This window comes from Salvelinus alpinus, chromosome 5 (genome assembly GCF_045679555.1).
Source record: "Salvelinus alpinus chromosome 5, SLU_Salpinus.1, whole genome shotgun sequence".
Taxonomy (NCBI): Eukaryota; Metazoa; Chordata; class Actinopteri; order Salmoniformes; family Salmonidae; genus Salvelinus; species Salvelinus alpinus.
The window spans coordinates 24,028,562-24,046,851 of record NC_092090.1 but is presented as its reverse complement, the minus strand read 5'-3'; the positions used below and the strand labels follow the sequence as shown (position 1 = coordinate 24,046,851).

The window sequence follows — 18,290 nt, the reverse complement described above, 5'->3', positions numbered from 1 at the left end:
CTACTGAAGGGTCTGGGGTTAAAGGTTAGGGCTTGAAGGTCAGTATTACCTTGTAGGTCCAGCACTAACAGCTCTCCCCGGGTGTACTCGTATGTCCAGTGGCTGAAGGCCAGCATGGTCTCCTCCAGAAGGTTGGTTGGGACAATCTCGTCCCCGTTGTTATTGTTAAACTTCCTGAACTCCCCAGTAATACACTCCTCTATAGCGAACCACTGGCCTGCTGAGTGACAGTACAACAGAAACACCTCCAGAAACCTACAGAGAGAGAGGTAGGCACTGTGTCTTCTGAAATTCATGTTTAAAATGTCAAAAGACAGACATTTGTTATGGTTAGCAGCTGAAAACAAGCAGCTAAATGAGAAGTGTGCCATATAGCTCTGGTGTGTTCGTTTACCTGGGAGAGTAAGGGATTGTCTTGGGCCTCATTTGGTTGAATGCAAATGTTAGTTTCTGAGCAGCTCTCTGCTGTTGAATTTCCTGTCAAGAGAGAACAAATGAGAGAGAAATGATACCAGTGAGGTATTTCCATATTTCCACATTGAATAGCCTTGAATAGACCAGAGGAAGGAAGGATAGACAAGGAAGGAAAGAAGGATGAATAGAATGGATGAAGAGAGGGTGGTGGAAATGATCATACATTAAAAAGGAAAACTTATGTCATTATGAAGAGTGTGTGTGTGTACACAGAGGTGAAGCCAATGACGTACAGTTTATACAGTGCATTCAGAAATTATTCAGACCCCTTGACTTTTTACACATTTTGTTACATTACAGCCTTATTCTAAAATGGATTCAATTGTTTTTCCCCCTCATCAAATCTACACACAATGTCCCATTATGACAAAGCGAAAAAAGGGTTTTAGAAGTGTTTGCAAATGTATTTCTAAACTGAAATATAACATTTACATAAGTATTCAGACACTTTACTCAGTACTTTGTTGAAGCACCTTTGGCAGCGATTACAGCCTCGAGTCTTCTTGGGTATGACGCTACAAGCTTGGCACACCTGTATTTGGGGAGTTTCTCCCATTCTTCTCTGCAGATCCTCTCAAGCTCTGTCAGATTGGATGGGGAGCGTCGCTGCACAGTTTTTTTTCAGGTCTCTCCAGAGATGTTTGATCGGGTTCAAGTCCGGGCTCTGGCTGGGCCGCTCAAGGACATTCAGAGACTTGTCCCGAAGCCACTCCTGCGTTGTCTTGGCTGTGTGCTTAGGATCGTTGTCCTGTGGGAAGGTGAACCTTCGCCACATACTTTGTTCCTGAGCGCTCTGGAGCAGGTTTTCATCAAGGATCACTTTGCTCCGTTCATCTTTCCCTCAATCCTGACTAGTCTCCCAGTCCCTGCTGCTGACAAAACATCCCCACAGCATGATGCTGCCACCACCATGCTTCACCGTAGGGAAGGTGCCAGGATTCCGCCAGACGTGACGCTTGGCATTTAGGCCAGAGAGTTCAATCTTGGTTTCATCAGACCAGAACATTTTGTTTCTCATGGTCTGAGATTCTCATGGTCTGAGAGTCCTTTAGGTGCCTTTTGGCAAACTCCAAGCAGGCTGTCATATGCCTCTTACTGAGGAGTGACTTCCGTCTGGCCACTCTACCATAAAGACCTGATTGGTGGAGCGCTGCAGAGATGTTTGTCCTTCTGGAAGGTTCTCCCATCTCCACAGAGGAACTCTAGAGCTCTGTCAGAGTGACCATCAGGTTCTTGGTCACCTCCCTGACCAAGGCCCTTCTCCCCCGAGTGCTCAGTTTGGCCACTGTGTTCTTGGGGACATTCAATGCTGCAGAAATGTTTTGGTACCCTTCCCCAGATCTGTGCCTCGACACAATCCTGTCTCGGAGCTCTACGGACAATTCCTTTGACCTCATGACTTGGTTTTAGCTCTGACATTCACTGTCAACTGTGGGACCTTACATAGACAGGTGTGTGCCTTTCCAAATTATGTTCAATCAGTTGAAATTACCACAGGTGGACTCCAATAAAGTTGTAGAAACATCTCAAGGATGATCAATGGAAACAAGATGTACCTGAGCCCAATTTCGAGCCTCATAGCAAAGCGTCTGAATACTTATGTAAATAAGGTTTCTGTTTTACATTTTTAATACATTCGCAAAATTTTTAAGTCAAGGGGTCTCAATACTTTCCGAATGCACTGTAAACCCTGGATAGCTGACACTATGTCTTGGCCAATAAGAGCCTTTGAAGCCACCAGGTCGCCATATTCATACTCCTCCTTTCAGGGCTTTAAGTACTGGGAATGAATCAGGGAACAAACACACTGAGTGTACAACACATGGCTATTTCCATGACAGACTGACCAGGTGAATCCAGGTGAAAGCTATGATCCCTTATTGATGTCACTTGTTAAATCCACTTCAATCAGTGTAGATGAAGGGGAGGAGTCAGGTTAAAGAAGGATTTTTAAGCCTTGAGACATGGATTATGTATGTGTGTCATTCAGAGGGTGAATGGGCGAGACAAAATATTTAAGTGGGGGGGAGACTCAATATTAGGAAGGTGTTCTTAAAGTTTTGTACCCTCAGTGTGTGTGTATATATATATCTCATTGGGTAAAGCGCAGTGTGTGTGAGAGTGTGTTCTCCTCTACCCTGAGACAGAGCAGCAGTACAGTGTCCTCCTTGTAGATGCTCTGCCAGGTCTGGACCACCTCTGGTAGGAAGGACTTAACGATATACAGGTGACCTGGCTTCAGAATGTCATACTCCGACCACGTACACAGCACCTAGAGTACAATAAAATAGTTATAGTTTATTGTCCTCCAGAGAAATACATTATTGTACAACAATGCAACAACAAACGCAACAAACCAATAGCAATACTTTTTAATGTTCAGTTCCATCTCTGTTACATGTAGTGAAGACACTAGACAGTAGTGACCACACACACACACCAACTGTACCTTGAGTGCACGTCGCAGCCCCCCTCCCATCTCCTCCTTACTGAGGAACTCTATCTTGGCACAGAGACCTTTGTGAGCCCAGGAGGACATGCTGTTGTTGATGGTGTTGGGAGAACTCTCCTCCAGACGATACACTGTTACTGGCTCACCTATAGGGAGCAGCACACACACACAGACAGAGAGAGAGTGTGGGTGTGTATTAAATACATAATTGCAGCCACACAGGATAGATGGTTTATAGGTTCAACTGGTTTGGGTGTGTCAGGGGGAGTTGGGATATGCAAAAACACATTTCCAATTCACACCTGTATAATAAAATAGGACAAATAAGCACCCACCAAATTATTAATATTATTTATAGGTTAAAATGTCTTCCTTATCTCCCTTAACTGGCCATGATATGCCCACTTTATGTCCTCATTCTAACAGACTGGGTGGGGTCACCTCGTCTGTCACACCTCGTCTGTCACATTCTCCAGGGTTGGGGTGAGACAGTTCTCTCTCATTGTTTATACATTTCTGTTTACTTCCTGAATTGAAACGGATGTGACCCCAACACCGCAGTCCTTTAAACTAGATAGACTACAGCTGAGTCAGAGAGTAGGACACAGTCCGTGAAAGAAATTGAAACCCGACTCCGTGTGGTGCCTGATGAAATGGACCCAGGCAGCACTGGGGTGAAGGGGATGTGTAATACTGTATCTTACCTCTAGGGGGTACTGGGGTGAAGGGGACGTGTAACATTGTATCTTACCTCTAGGGGGTACTGGGGTGAAGGGGACATGTAATACTGTATCTTACCTCTAGGGGGTACTGGGGTGAAGGGGATGTGTAATACTGTATCTTACCTCTAGGGGGCACTGGGGTGAAGGGGACGTGTAACATTGTATCTTACCTCTAGTGGGTACTGGGGTGAAGGGGACGTGTAACATTGTATCTTACCTCTAGGGGGTACTGGGGTGAAGGGGACGTGTAACATTGTATCTTACCTCTAGGGGGTACTGGGGTGAAGGGGACGTGTAACATTGTATCTTACCTCTAGGGGGTACTGGGGTGAAGGGGATGTGTAATACTGTATCTTACCTCTAGGGGGTACTGGGGTGAAGGGGACGTGTAATACTGTATCTTACCTCTAGGGGGTACTGGGGTGAAGGGGACATGTAATACTGTATCTTACCTCTAGGGGGTACTGGGGTGAAGGGGATGTGTAATACTGTATCTTACCCTAGGGGGTACTGGGGTGAAGGGGACATGTAATACTGTATCTTACCTCTAGGGGGTACTGGGGTGAAGGGGACGTGTAATATTGTATCTTACCTCTAGGGGGTACTGGGGTGAAGGGGACGTGTAATACTGTATCTTACCTCTAGGGGGCACTGGGGTGAAGGGGACGTGTAACATTGTATCTTACCCTAGGGGGTACTGGGGTGAAGGGGACATGTAATACTGTATCTTACCTCTAGGGGGTACTGGGGTGAAGGGGACGTGTAATATTGTATCTTACCTCTAGGGGGTACTGGGGTGAAGGGGACGTGTAATACTGTATCTTACCTCTAGGGGGCACTGGGGTGAAGGGGACGTGTAACATTGTATCTTACCTCTAGGGGGTACTGGGGTGAAGGGGACATGTAATACTGTATCTTACCTCTAGGGGGTCTGGGGTGAAGGGGACGTGTAATATTGTATCTTACCTCTAGGGGGTACTGGGGTGAAGGGGACGTGTAATACTGTATCTTACCTCTAGGGGGTACTGGGGTGAAGGGGACGTGTAATACTGTATCTTACCTCTAGGGGGTACTGGGGTGAAAGGGACATGTAATACTGTATCTTACCTCTAGGGGGCACTGGGGTGAAGGGGATGCTCTGAGACAGCCTCATCAGGTTGTTACGCTCCACAGCTACAGGAAGGGAAACATACACACAGAGTCAAATACACACAACATTGGCAGGAGGCTACAGTAGTCAAATGACATCCTACTCCATGTAGTGGGGAATAGGGTGTGACTTGAGACTGACTACAGTATGCTTTAAGATCCAAACCTCACCTGAGTATTGGTAGCTTTCCATTGGCTTGAAAGGGGAACCAATTGCTAAAATAAATAAAATGACAAATAAAAATGTTAAAGTCAGTTATTCAAATCCAATCCGATCAAATCTAAAGTTTAATTGTGATATGCATGGTTACAGGAAGTGTACACAACAACAAAATGCTTACTTGCAAGCTCTCCTCTCATGACTATTGCTAATAAAAGTACAAGTAAAAAATAAGAAAGAAATAAGCATGTAGGGAAGAGAATAAGAATGAAAAAGTAGAGGTGAAGAGGTGAATTCATTTTAGTGGTACAGGGCTAGATCACATCACAATGAGTTAGACATAGTTAAAGGGCTAGATCACATCACAATGAGTTAGACATAGTTAAAGGGATAGATCACATCACAAAGAGTTAGACGTAGTTAAAGGGATAGATCACATCACAATGAGTTAGACGTAGTTAAAGGGCTAGATCACATCACAATGAGTTAGACGTAGTTAAAGGGATAGATCACATCACAAAGAGTTAGACGTAGTTAAAGGGATAGGTCACATCACAATGAGTTAGACGTAGTTAAAGGGCTAGATCACATCACAATGAGTTAGACGTAGTTAAAGGGCTAGATCACATCACAATGAGTTAGACGTAGTTAAAGGGATAGATCACATCACAAAGAGTTAGACATAGTTAAAGGGATAGATCACATCACAAAGAGTTAGACATAGTTAAAGGGATAGATCACATCACAATGAGTTAGACGTAGTTAAAGGGCTAGATCACATCACAATGAGTTAGACATAGTTAAAGGGATAGATCACATCACAATGAGTTAGACATAGTTAAAGGGATAGATCACATCACAAAGAGTTAGACATAGTTAAAGGGATAGATCACATCACAAAGAGTTAGACATAGTTAAAGGGATAGATCACATCACAAAGAGTTAGACATAGTTAAAGGGATAGATCACATCACAAAGAGTTAGACGTAGTTAAAGGGCTAGATCACATCACAATGAGTTAGACGTAGTTAAAGGGCTAGATCACATCACAATGAGTTAGACATAGTTAAAGGGATAGATCACATCACAAAGAGTTAGACATAGTTAAAGGGATAGATCACATCACAATGAGTTAGACGTAGTTAAAGGGATAGATCACATCACAAAGAGTTAGACATAGTTAAAGGGATAGATCACATCACAATGAGTTAGACGTAGTTAAAGGGATAGATCACATCACAATGAGTTAGACGTAGTTAAAGGGATAGATCACATCACAAAGAGTTAGACATAGTTAAAGGGATAGATCACATCAAAGAGTTAGACGTAGTTAAAGGGATAGATCACATCACAATGAGTTAGACGTAGTTAAAGGGATAGTTCACATCACAATGAGTTAGATGTAGTTAAAGGGATAGTTCACATCACAATGAGTTAGATGTAGTTAAAGGGATGGTTCACATCTCAAGGAGTTAGAAGTAGTTTTAAAGGGAAAGTTCACAGCCACTCACAATCCTTCCTGCTCCCCAGGTGGGCGTGTCTGTAGAGACATGATGCAGCTGAGAGGAAGGAGAGAAAATATCATTTGCCAAAGAAGTGAATAGAGATGTGAACAGCCTGTTCATCTCAGATAAAGAAATCAGGAACTATCAAGTTACAGTAATAGTACAGACAGCAAGTTCCAATGGACACATACCATTTATACCTGAGTCCTCCCCTGGTGCCCTGCTGAGAGAGAGAACACACAATGGACATTAACCTCCACCTCATAGAGATCATTACATTTGTTGTCGTCTCTACCTTCTTGCCCTTTGTGCTGTTGTCTGTGCCCAATAATTGTTTGTACCATGTTTTGTGCTGCTACCATGTTGTTCTACTGCCATGTTGTGTTGCTACCATGTTGTTGTAGTAATGTTGTGTTGCTACCATGTTGTTGTAGTAATGTTGTGTAGCTACCATGTTGTTGTAGTAATGTTGTGTAGCTACCATGTTGTTCTGCTGCCATGTTGTGTAGCTACCATGTTGTTGTAGTAATGTTGTGTTGCTACCATGCAGTGTTTCCATGTGTTGCTGTCATGCTATGTTGTTGTCTTAGTTCTCTCTTTATGTAGTGTTGTGGTGTCTCTCTTGATATGTGTTTTTTAAATCCCAGCCCCCGTCCCCGCAGGAGGTCTTTTGCCTTTTGGTAGGCCGTCATTGTAAATAAGAATTTGTTGTTAACTGACTTGCCAAGTTAAATAAAGGTTAAATAAATAAAAAACTTGGAAATAACCCATTTTGCATGTACATTGTCATTGAGGATTTCCATCATTTGAAAGTAGTGGGACTTCCAGGTCATCAGCCAATGAATTATACTTGTGAGCAAACATTCCATAACTGCAGGTGGCAGTAGATCACCAACCTTGGCTTTATACCTGTTCAAACAACACACTCCAAGTAGCAGTATGCACCATTTCAGTTTGTTTACCAACACATAGAAGTAGTAGAAGAAAAAGTACTACTTCAAAATGGAGATGACCTCAATGGTGCTGCTCTCACAGACGCTATACAGTAGAACAGTAGTAAAACACCGTTCACCTATTAATTAACACATACTAACACTACGGGCAACCATCCACTCCCCCTAATAGCTGTATTGGGAATGTGATTGGAACATTGTTTCCGGTCACCATGGTAACGGTAAGCCAGGCTTGGCCCAGGGTTACGAGCCAAACTGTGGGAACACTGAATTGATCAACAACCAAGAGATCTACTAGACCCACTGTAAGTGAATTCATCTACTCTACTCTTCCAGGGCTGTAAGTGTAAGTTGACCCCAGCTGAAAAACCAGGATGATGGTAGGAATGCATGTCAGGTACTTACAGACTGCTGGCCTGAGCTGTCTTGACCTGAGCCCTCTCCTGAGGAGAGGAAAACATGCCAGTTAGTCAGTCATACAGTCAGTCAGTCGTAGTCAGTCAGCCAGTCGTACAGTCAGCCAGCCAGTCGGTCGTACAGTCAGCCAGTCGGTCGTACAGCCAGTCGGTCGTACAGCCAGCCAGCCAGTCGGTCGTACAGTCAGCCAGTCGGTCGTACAGTCAGCCAGTCGGGCGTACAGTCAGCCAGACAGACAGTCAGTCAGGCATACAGTCACTCATAGTCAGTCAGTCACTCATAGCCAGTCAGTCAGTCACTCATAGCCAGTCAGTCAGTCACTCATAGCCAGTCAGTCAGTCAGTCACTCATAGCCAGTCAGTCAGTCAGTCACTCGTAGTCAGTCAGTCAGTCACTCATAGCCAGTCAGTCAGTCAGTCACTCGTAGTCAGTCAGTCAGTCACTCGTAGTCAGTCAGTCAGTCACTCGTAGTCAGTCAGTCAGTCGTAGTCAGTCAGTCACTCGTAGTCAGTCAGTCAGTTGTAGTCAGTCACCCGTAGTCAGTCAGTCACCCGTAGTCAGTCAGTCACCCGTAGTCAGTCAGTCACTCGTAGTCAGTCAGTCACTCGTAGTCAGTCAGTCACTCGTAGTCAGTCAGTCACTCAGTCAGTTGTAGTCAGTCAGTCAGTTGTAGTCGGTGGTACAATCAGACAGTGGTACAGTCAGTCAGTCAGTGGTACAGTCAGTCGGTCGTACAGTCATACAGTCAGTCAGGCAGTCAGTCACTCATAGCCAGTCAGTCAGTCACTCGTAGTCAGTCAGTCAGTCACTCACTCATAGTCACTCACTCACTCATAGTCAGTCAGTCAGTCACTCATAGTCAGTCAGTCAGTCACTCGTAGTCAGTCAGTCAGTCACTCATAGTCAGTCAGTCAGTCACTCATAGTCAGTCAGTCAGTCACTCATAGTCAGTCAGTCAGTCACTCGTAGTCACTCAGTCAGTCACTCGTAGTCAGTCAGTCAGTCACTCGTAGTCAGTCAGTCAGTCACTCATAGCCAGTCAGTCACTCATAGCCAGTCAGTCAGTCACTCGTAGTCAGTCAGTCACTCGTAGTCAGTCAGTCAGTCACTCGTAGTCAGTCAGTCAGTCACTCGTAGTCAGTCAGTCAGTCACTCGTAGTCAGTCAGTCAGTCACTCGTAGTCAGTCAGTCAGTCACTCGTAGTCAGTCAGTCAGTCACTCGTAGTCAGTCAGTCAGTCACTCATAGTCAGTCAGTCACTCATAGTCAGTCAGTCACTCATAGTCAGTCAGTCACTCATAGTCAGTCAGTCACTCATAGTCAGTCACTCACTCATAGTCAGTCACTCACTCATAGTCAGTCACTCACTCATAGTCAGTCACTCACTCATAGTCAGTCACTCACTCACTCATAGTCAGTCAGTCAGTCACTCACTCACTCATAGTCAGTCAGTCAGTCACTCACTCATAGTCAGTCAGTCACTCGTAGTCAGTCACTCGTAGTCAGTCAGTCAGTCACTCGTAGTCAGTCAGTCAGTCACTCGTAGTCAGTCAGTCAGTCACTCGTAGTCAGTCAGTCACTCGTAGTCAGTCAGTCACTCGTAGTCAGTCAGTCACTCGTAGTCAGTCAGTCACTCGTAGTCAGTCAGTCAGTCACTCGTAGTCAGTCAGTCAGTCACTCGTAGTCAGTCAGTCAGTCACTCGTAGTCAGTCAGTCACTCGTAGTCAGTCAGTCACTCGCAGTCAGTCAGTCACTCGTAGTCAGTCAGTCACTCGTAGTCAGTCACTCACTCGTAGTCAGTCACTCACTCGTAGTCAGTCACTCAGTCAGTTGTAGTCAGTCAGTCAGTCAGTTGTAGTCAGTCAGTCAGTTGTAGTCGGTGGTACAATCAGATAGTGGTACAGTCAGTCAGTCAGTCAGTGGTACAGTCAGTCAGTCAGTGGTACAGTCAGTCAGTCAGTGGTACAGTCAGTCGGTCGTACAGTCATACAGTCAGTCAGGCATACAGTCACTCATAGTCAGTCAGTCACTAATAGCCAGTCAGTCAGTCACTCATAGTCAGTCAGTCACTCGTAGTCAGTCAGTCAGTCGTAGTCAGTCAGTCACTCGTAGTCAGTCAGTCACCCGTAGTCAGTCAGTCACCCGTAGTCAGTTGTAGTCGGTCAGTCAGTTGTAGTCGGTGGTACAATCAGACAGTGGTACAGTCAGACAGTCAGTGGTACAGTCAGTCAGTCAGTGGTACAGTCAGTCGGTCGTACAGTCAGCCAGTCGGTCGTACAGTCAGCCAGACAGACAGTCAGGCATACAGTCACTCAGTCAGTCAGTCAGTCACTCATAGCCAGTCAGTCAGTCACTCAGTCAGTCACTAGGTCACTCGTAGTCAGTCAGTCAGTCGTAGTCAGTCACTCAGTCACTCGTAGTCAGTCAGTCAGTCACTCGTAGTCAGTCAGTCAGTCACTCGTAGTCAGTCAGTCAGTCAGTCGTAGTCAGTCAGTCAGTCACTCATAGTCAGTCAGTCGTAGTCAGTCAGTCACTCACTCATAGTCAGTCAGTCAGTCACTCAGTCAGTCACTCATAGTCAGTCAGTCACTCATAGTCAGTCAGTCACTCATAGTCAGTCAGTCAGTCACTCATAGTCAGTCAGTCAGTCACTCATAGTCAGTCAGTCACTCATAGTCAGTCAGTCATTCATAGTCAGTCAGTCACTCATAGTCAGTCAGTCACTCATAGTCAGTCAGTCAGTCACTCATAGTCAGTCAGTCAGTCACTCGTAGTCAGTCAGTCACTCGTAGTCAGTCAGTCACTCGTAGTCAGTCAGTCAGTCACTCGTAGTCAGTCAGTCAGTCACTCGTAGTCAGTCAGTCAGTCACTCGTAGTCAGTCAGTCAGTCACTCGTAGTCAGTCAGTCAGTCACTCGTAGTCAGTCAGTCAGTCACTCGTAGTCAGTCAGTCAGTCACTCGTAGTCAGTCAGTCAGTCACTCGTAGTCAGTCAGTCAGTCACTCGTAGTCAGTCAGTCAGTCACTCGTAGTCAGTCAGTCAGTCACTCGTAGTCAGTCAGTCAGTCACTCGTAGTCAGTCAGTCAGTCACTCGTAGTCAGTCAGTCAGTCACTCGTAGTCAGTCAGTCAGTCACTCGTAGTCAGTCAGTCAGTCACTCGTAGTCAGTCAGTCACTCACTCATAGTCAGTCAGTCACTCATAGTCAGTCACTCACTCATAGTCAGTCACTCACTCATAGTCAGTCACTCACTCATAGTCAGTCACTCACTCATAGTCAGTCACTCACTCATAGTCAGTCACTCACTCATAGTCAGTCACTCACTCATAGTCAGTCACTCACTCACTCATAGTCAGTCACTCACTCACTCATAGTCAGTCAGTCACTCACTCACTCATAGTCAGTCAGTCAGTCAGTCACTCATAGTCAGTCAGTCAGTCACTCGTAGTCAGTCACTCGTAGTCAGTCAGTCAGTCACTCGTAGTCAGTCAGTCAGTCACTCGTAGTCAGTCAGTCAGTCACTCGTAGTCAGTCAGTCAGTCACTCGTAGTCAGTCAGTCAGTCACTCGTAGTCAGTCAGTCAGTCACTCGTAGTCAGTCAGTCAGTCACTCGTAGTCAGTCAGTCAGTCACTCGTAGTCAGTCAGTCACTCGTAGTCAGTCAGTCAGTCACTCATAGTCAGTCAGTCAGTCACTCGTAGTCAGTCAGTCACACTCGTAGTCAGTCAGTCACTCGTAGTCAGTCAGTCACTCGTAGTCAGTCAGTCAGTCACTCGTAGTCAGTCAGTCAGTCACTCGTAGTCAGTCAGTCAGTCACTCGTAGTCAGTCAGTCAGTCACTCGTAGTCAGTCAGTCAGTCACTCGTAGTCAGTCAGTCACTCGTAGTCAGTCAGTCACTCGTAGTCAGTCAGTCACTCGTAGTCAGTCAGTCACTCGTAGTCAGTCACTCACTCGTAGTCAGTCACTCACTCGTAGTCAGTCACTCACTCGTAGTCAGTCACTCAGTCAGTTGTAGTCAGTCAGTCAGTCAGTTGTAGTCAGTCATTCAGTTGTAGTCGGTGGTACAATCAGATAGTGGTACAGTCAGTCAGTCAGTCAGTGGTACAGTCAGTCAGTCAGTGGTACAGTCAGTCAGTCGGTCGTACAGTCATACAGTCAGTCAGGCATACAGTCACTCATAGTCAGTCAGTCACTAATAGCCAGTCAGTCAGTCACTCATAGTCAGTCAGTCACTCGTAGTCAGTCAGTCAGTCGTAGTCAGTCAGTCACCCGTAGTCAGTCAGTCACCCGTAGTCAGTTGTAGTCGGTCAGTCAGTTGTAGTCGGTGGTACAATCAGACAGTGGTACAGTCAGACAGTCAGTGGTACAGTCAGTCAGTCAGTGGTACAGTCAGTCGGTCGTACAGTCAGCCAGTCGGTCGTACAGTCAGCCAGACAGACAGTCAGGCATACAGTCACTCAGTCAGTCAGTCAGTCACTCATAGCCAGTCAGTCAGTCACTCAGTCAGTCACTAGGTCACTCGTAGTCAGTCAGTCAGTCGTAGTCAGTCACTCAGTCACTCGTAGTCAGTCAGTCAGTCACTCGTAGTCAGTCAGTCAGTCACTCGTAGTCAGTCAGTCAGTCACTCGTAGTCAGTCAGTCAGTCAGTCGTAGTCAGTCAGTCAGTCACTCAGTAGTCACTCATAGTCAGTCAGTCGTAGTCAGTCAGTCACTCACTCATAGTCAGTCAGTCAGTCACTCAGTCAGTCACTCATAGTCAGTCAGTCACTCATAGTCAGTCAGTCACTCATAGTCAGTCAGTCAGTCACTCATAGTCAGTCAGTCAGTCACTCGTAGTCAGTCAGTCACTCGTAGTCAGTCAGTCACTCGTAGTCAGTCAGTCACTCGTAGTCAGTCAGTCACTCGTAGTCAGTCAGTCACTCGTAGTCAGTCAGTCACTCGTAGTCAGTCAGTCACTCGTAGTCAGTCAGTCACTCGTAGTCAGTCAGTCACTCGTAGTCAGTCAGTCAGTCACTCGTAGTCAGTCAGTCACTCGTAGTCAGTCAGTCAGTCACTCGTAGTCAGTCAGTCACTCGTAGTCAGTCAGTCAGTCACTCGTAGTCAGTCAGTCAGTCACTCGTAGTCAGTCAGTCAGTCACTCGTAGTCAGTCAGTCAGTCACTCATAGTCAGTCAGTCACTCATAGTCAGTCAGTCACTCATAGTCAGTCACTCACTCATAGTCAGTCACTCACTCATAGTCAGTCAGTCACTCATAGTCAGTCACTCACTCATAGTCAGTCACTCACTCATAGTCAGTCACTCACTCATAGTCAGTCAATCACTCACTCATAGTCAGTCACTCACTCATAGTCAGTCACTCACTCATAGTCAGTCACTCACTCATAGTCAGTCACTCACTCACTCATAGTCAGTCACTCACTCACTCATAGTCAGTCAGTCAGTCACTCACTCATAGTCAGTCAGTCAGTCAGTCAGTCACTCAGTCAGTCACTCGTAGTCAGTCACTCGTAGTCAGTCAGTCAGTCACTCGTAGTCAGTCAGTCAGTCACTCGTAGTCAGTCAGTCAGTCACTCGTAGTCAGTCAGTCAGTCACTCGTAGTCAGTCAGTCAGTCACTCGTAGTCAGTCAGTCAGTCACTCGTAGTCAGTCAGTCAGTCACTCGTAGTCAGTCAGCTCAGTCAGTCGTAGTCAGTCAGTCAGTCATCGTAGTCAGTCAGTCACTCGTAGTCAGTCAGTCACTCGTAGTCAGTCAGTCAGTCGTAGTCGGACTCAGTCAGTCGTAGTCGGTCACTCAGTCGTAGTCAGTCACTCACTCGTAGTCAGTCACTCAGTCAGTTGTAGTCAGTCAGTCAGTCAGTTGTAGTCAGTCAGTCAGTCAGTTGTAGTCGGTGGTACAATCAGACAGTGGTACAGTCAGTCAGTCAGTCAGTGGTACAGTCAGTCAGTCAGTGGTACAGTCAGTCAGTCAGTGGTACAGTCAGTCGGTCGTACAGTCATACAGTCAGTCAGGCATACAGTCACTCATAGTCAGTCAGTCACTCGTAGTCAGTCAGTCAGTCGTAGTCAGTCAGTCACTCGTAGTCAGTCAGTCACCCGTAGTCAGTCAGTCACCCGTAGTCAGTTGTAGTCGGTCAGTCAGTTGTAGTCGGTGGTACAATCAGACAGTGGTACAGTCAGACAGTCAGTGGTACAGTCAGTCAGTCAGTGGTACAGTCAGTCGGTCGTACAGTCAGCCAGTCGGTCGTACAGTCAGCCAGACAGACAGTCAGGCATACAGTCACTCATAGTCAGTCAGTCAGTCACTCATAGCCAGTCAGTCAGTCACTCAGTCAGTCACTAGGTCACTCGTAGTCAGTCAGTCAGTCGTACTCAGTCACTCGTAGTCAGTCAGTCAGTCGTAGTCAGTCAGTCAGTCAGTCGTAGTCAGTCAGTCAGTCACTCATAGTCAGTCAGTCGTAGTCAGTCAGTCACTCACTCATAGTCAGTCAGTCACTCGTAGTCAGTCACTCGTAGTCAGTCAGTCACTCGTAGTCAGTCAGTCACTCGTAGTCAGTCAGTCAGTCACTCGTAGTCAGTCAGTCAGTCACTCGTAGTCAGTCAGTCAGTCACTCATAGTCAGTCAGTCATTCAGTCAGTCAGTCACTCATAGTCAGTCAGTCACTCATAGTCAGTCAGTCAGTCACTCATAGTCAGTCAGTCAGTCACTCATAGTCAGTCAGTCAGTCACTCATAGTCAGTCAGTCAGTCACTCGTAGTCAGTCAGTCAGTCACTCGTAGTCAGTCAGTCACTCGTAGTCAGTCAGTCACTCGTAGTCAGTCAGTCACTCGTAGTCAGTCAGTCACTCATAGTCAGTCACTCGTAGTCAGTCAGTCAGTCACTCGTAGTCAGTCAGTCAGTCACTCGTAGTCAGTCAGTCAGTCACTCGTAGTCAGTCAGTCAGTCACTCGTAGTCAGTCAGTCAGTCACTCGTAGTCAGTCAGTCAGTCACTCGTAGTCAGTCAGTCAGTCACTCGTAGTCAGTCAGTCACTCGTAGTCAGTCAGTCACTCGTAGTCAGTCAGTCACTCGTAGTCAGTCAGTCACTCGTAGTCAGTCAGTCACTCGCAGTCAGTCAGTCACTCGTAGTCAGTCACTCACTCGTAGTCAGTCACTCACTCGTAGTCAGTCACTCACTCGTAGTCAGTCACTCAGTCAGTTGTAGTCAGTCACTCAGTCAGTTGTAGTCAGTCACTCAGTCAGTTGTAGTCAGTCAGTCAGTTGTAGTCGGTGGTACAATCAGATAGTGGTACAGTCAGTCAGTCAGTCAGTGGTACAGTCAGTCAGTCAGTGGTACAGTCAGTCAGTCAGTGGTACAGTCAGTCGGTCGTACAGTCATACAGTCAGTCAGGCATACAGTCACTCATAGTCAGTCAGTCACTAATAGCCAGTCAGTCAGTCACTCATAGTCAGTCAGTCACTCGTAGTCAGTCAGTCAGTCGTAGTCAGTCAGTCACTCGTAGTCAGTCAGTCACCCGTAGTCAGTCAGTCACCCGTAGTCAGTTGTAGTCGGTCAGTCAGTTGTAGTCGGTGGTACAATCAGACAGTGGTACAGTCAGACAGTCAGTGGTACAGTCAGTCAGTCAGTGGTACAGTCAGTCGGTCGTACAGTCAGCCAGTCGGTCGTACAGTCAGCCAGACAGACAGTCAGGCATACAGTCACTCATAGTCAGTCAGTCAGTCACTCATAGCCAGTCAGTCAGTCACTCAGTCAGTCACTAGGTCACTCGTAGTCAGTCAGTCAGTCGTAGTCAGTCACTCAGTCACTCGTAGTCAGTCAGTCAGTCGTAGTCAGTCAGTCAGTCACTCGTAGTCAGTCAGTCAGTCAGTCGTAGTCAGTCAGTCAGTCACTCATAGTCAGTCAGTCGTAGTCAGTCAGTCACTCACTCATAGTCAGTCAGTCACTCGTAGTCAGTCACTCGTAGTCAGTCAGTCACTCGTAGTCAGTCACTCGTAGTCAGTCAGTCAGTCACTCGTAGTCAGTCAGTCATTCAGTCAGTCAGTCACTCATAGTCAGTCAGTCACTCATAGTCAGTCAGTCAGTCACTCGTAGTCAGTCAGTCACTCGTAGTCAGTCAGTCACTCGTAGTCAGTCAGTCACTCGTAGTCAGTCAGTCACTCGTAGTCAGTCAGTCACTCGTAGTCAGTCAGTCACTCGTAGTCAGTCAGTCACTCGTAGTCAGTCAGTCACTCGTAGTCAGTCACTCGTAGTCAGTCAGTCAGTCACTCGTAGTCAGTCAGTCACTCGTAGTCAGTCAGTCAGTCACTCGTAGTCAGTCAGTCACTCGTAGTCAGTCAGTCAGTCACTCGTAGTCAGTCAGTCAGTCACTCGTAGTCAGTCAGTCACTCACTCATAGTCAGTCACTCACTCACTCATAGTCAGTCACTCACTCATAGTCAGTCACTCACTCATAGTCAGTCACTCACTCATAGTCAGTCACTCACTCACTCATAGTCAGTCACTCACTCATAGTCAGTCACTCACTCATAGTCAGTCACTCACTCATAGTCAGTCACTCACTCACTCATAGTCAGTCACTCACTCACTCATAGTCAGTCAGTCAGTCACTCACTCACTCATAGTCAGTCAGTCAGTCACTCACTCATAGTCAGTCAGTCAGTCACTCGTAGTCAGTCACTCGTAGTCAGTCAGTCACTCATAGTCAGTCACTCGTAGTCAGTCAGTCAGTCACTCGTAGTCAGTCAGTCAGTCACTCGTAGTCAGTCAGTCAGTCACTCGTAGTCAGTCAGTCAGTCACTCGTAGTCAGTCAGTCAGTCGCTCGTAGTCAGTCAGTCAGTCACTCGTAGTCAGTCAGTCAGTCACTCGTAGTCAGTCAGTCAGTCACTCGTAGTCAGTCAGTCAGTCACTCGTAGTCAGTCAGTCACTCGTAGTCAGTCAGTCACTCGTAGTCAGTCAGTCACTCGTAGTCAGTCACTCACTCGTAGTCAGTCACTCACTCGTAGTCAGTCACTCACTCGTAGTCAGTCACTCACTCGTAGTCAGTCACTCAGTCAGTTGTAGTCAGTCAGTCAGTCAGTTGTAGTCAGTCAGTCAGTTGTAGTCGGTGGTACAATCAGACAGTGGTACAGTCAGTCAGTCAGTCAGTGGTACAGTCAGTCAGTCAGTGGTACAGTCAGTCAGTCAGTGGTACAGTCAGTCGGTCGTACAGTCATACAGTCAGTCAGGCATACAGTCACTCATAGTCAGTCAGTCACTAATAGCCAGTCAGTCAGTCACTCATAGTCAGTCAGTCAGTCACTCGTAGTCAGTCAGTCAGTCGTAGTCAGTCAGTCACTCGTAGTCAGTCAGTCACCCGTAGTCAGTCAGTCACCCGTAGTCAGTTGTAGTCGGTCAGTCAGTTGTAGTCGGTGGTACAATCAGACAGTGGTACAGTCAGTCAGTCAGTGGTACAGTCAGTCGGTCGCACAGTCAGCCAGTCGGTCGTACAGTCAGCCAGACAGACAGTCAGGCATACAGTCACTCATAGTCAGTCAGTCAGTCACTCATAGCCAGTCAGTCAGTCACTCAGTCAGTCACTAGGTCACTCGTAGTCAGTCAGTCAGTCGCAGTCAGTCAGTCAGTCACTCGTAGTCAGTCAGTCAGTCACTCGTAGTCAGTCAGTCAGTCAGTCGTAGTCAGTCAGTCAGTCACTCAGTCAGTCAGTCAGTCAGTCAGTCAGTCAGTCACTCATAGTCAGTCAGTCACTCAGTCAGTCAGTCACTCATAGTCAGTCAGTCACTCATAGTCAGTCAGTCACTCATAGTCAGTCAGTCACTCATAGTCAGTCAGTCACTCATAGTCAGTCAGTCACTCAGTCAGTCAGTCACTCATAGTCAGTCAGTCACTCATAGTCAGTCAGTCACTCATAGTCAGTCAGTCACTCAGTCAGTCAGTCACTCATAGTCAGTCAGTCAGTCACTCATAGCCAGTCAGTCAGTCACTCAGTCAGTCACTCAGTCACTCGTAGTCAGTCGTAGTCAGTCACTCGTAGTCAGTCAGTCAGCCGTAGTCAGTCAGTCACTCGTAGTCAGTCAGTCAGTCACTCGTAGTCAGTCGTAGTCAGTCAGTCGTAGGCAGTCAGTCAGTCAGTCGTAGTCAGTCAGTCAGTCACTCATAGTCAGTCAGTCGTAGTCAGTCAGTCAGTCACTCATAGTCAGTCAGTCGTAGTCAGTCAGTCAGTCACTCATAGTCAGTCAGTCGTAGTCAGTCAGTCAGTCACTCATAGTCAGTCAGTCACTCATAGTCAGTCAGTCACTCATAGTCAGTCAGTCACTCATAGTCAGTCAGTCACTCATAGTCAGTCAGTCATAGTCAGTCAGTCATAGTCAGTCAGTCACTCATAGTCAGTCATAGTCAGTCAGTCACTCATAGTCAGTCATAGTCAGTCAGTCATAGTCAGTCAGTCATAGTCAGTCAGTCATAG

At 46.6% G+C, this 18,290-nt stretch overlaps 1 protein-coding gene across 4 annotated transcripts in view; it reads right to left on the bottom strand.

Annotated features, from left to right (window-relative positions):
• The window catches only part of trpm7 (transient receptor potential cation channel, subfamily M, member 7), a 94,901-nt gene that overhangs the window by 10,734 nt on the left and 65,877 nt on the right, over positions 1–18,290 (bottom strand). For 3 of the 4 annotated variants that reach the window (XM_071401052.1, XM_071401054.1, XM_071401055.1), the window contains exons 30-38: positions 7,821–7,858; positions 6,654–6,685; positions 6,469–6,516; positions 4,969–5,013; positions 4,756–4,821; positions 2,924–3,072; positions 2,612–2,746; positions 395–477; positions 50–255 (exon numbers count right to left, since the gene is read on the bottom strand). In XM_071401052.1, the coding sequence (XP_071257153.1) occupies positions 50–255; positions 395–477; positions 2,612–2,746; positions 2,924–3,072; positions 4,756–4,821; positions 4,969–5,013; positions 6,469–6,516; positions 6,654–6,685; positions 7,821–7,858 (802 nt within the window). The remainder of the gene's footprint in view (positions 1–49; positions 256–394; positions 478–2,611; positions 2,747–2,923; positions 3,073–4,755; positions 4,822–4,968; positions 5,014–6,468; positions 6,517–6,653; positions 6,686–7,820; positions 7,859–18,290) is intronic. The other variant, XM_071401053.1, reaches the window with a different exon arrangement.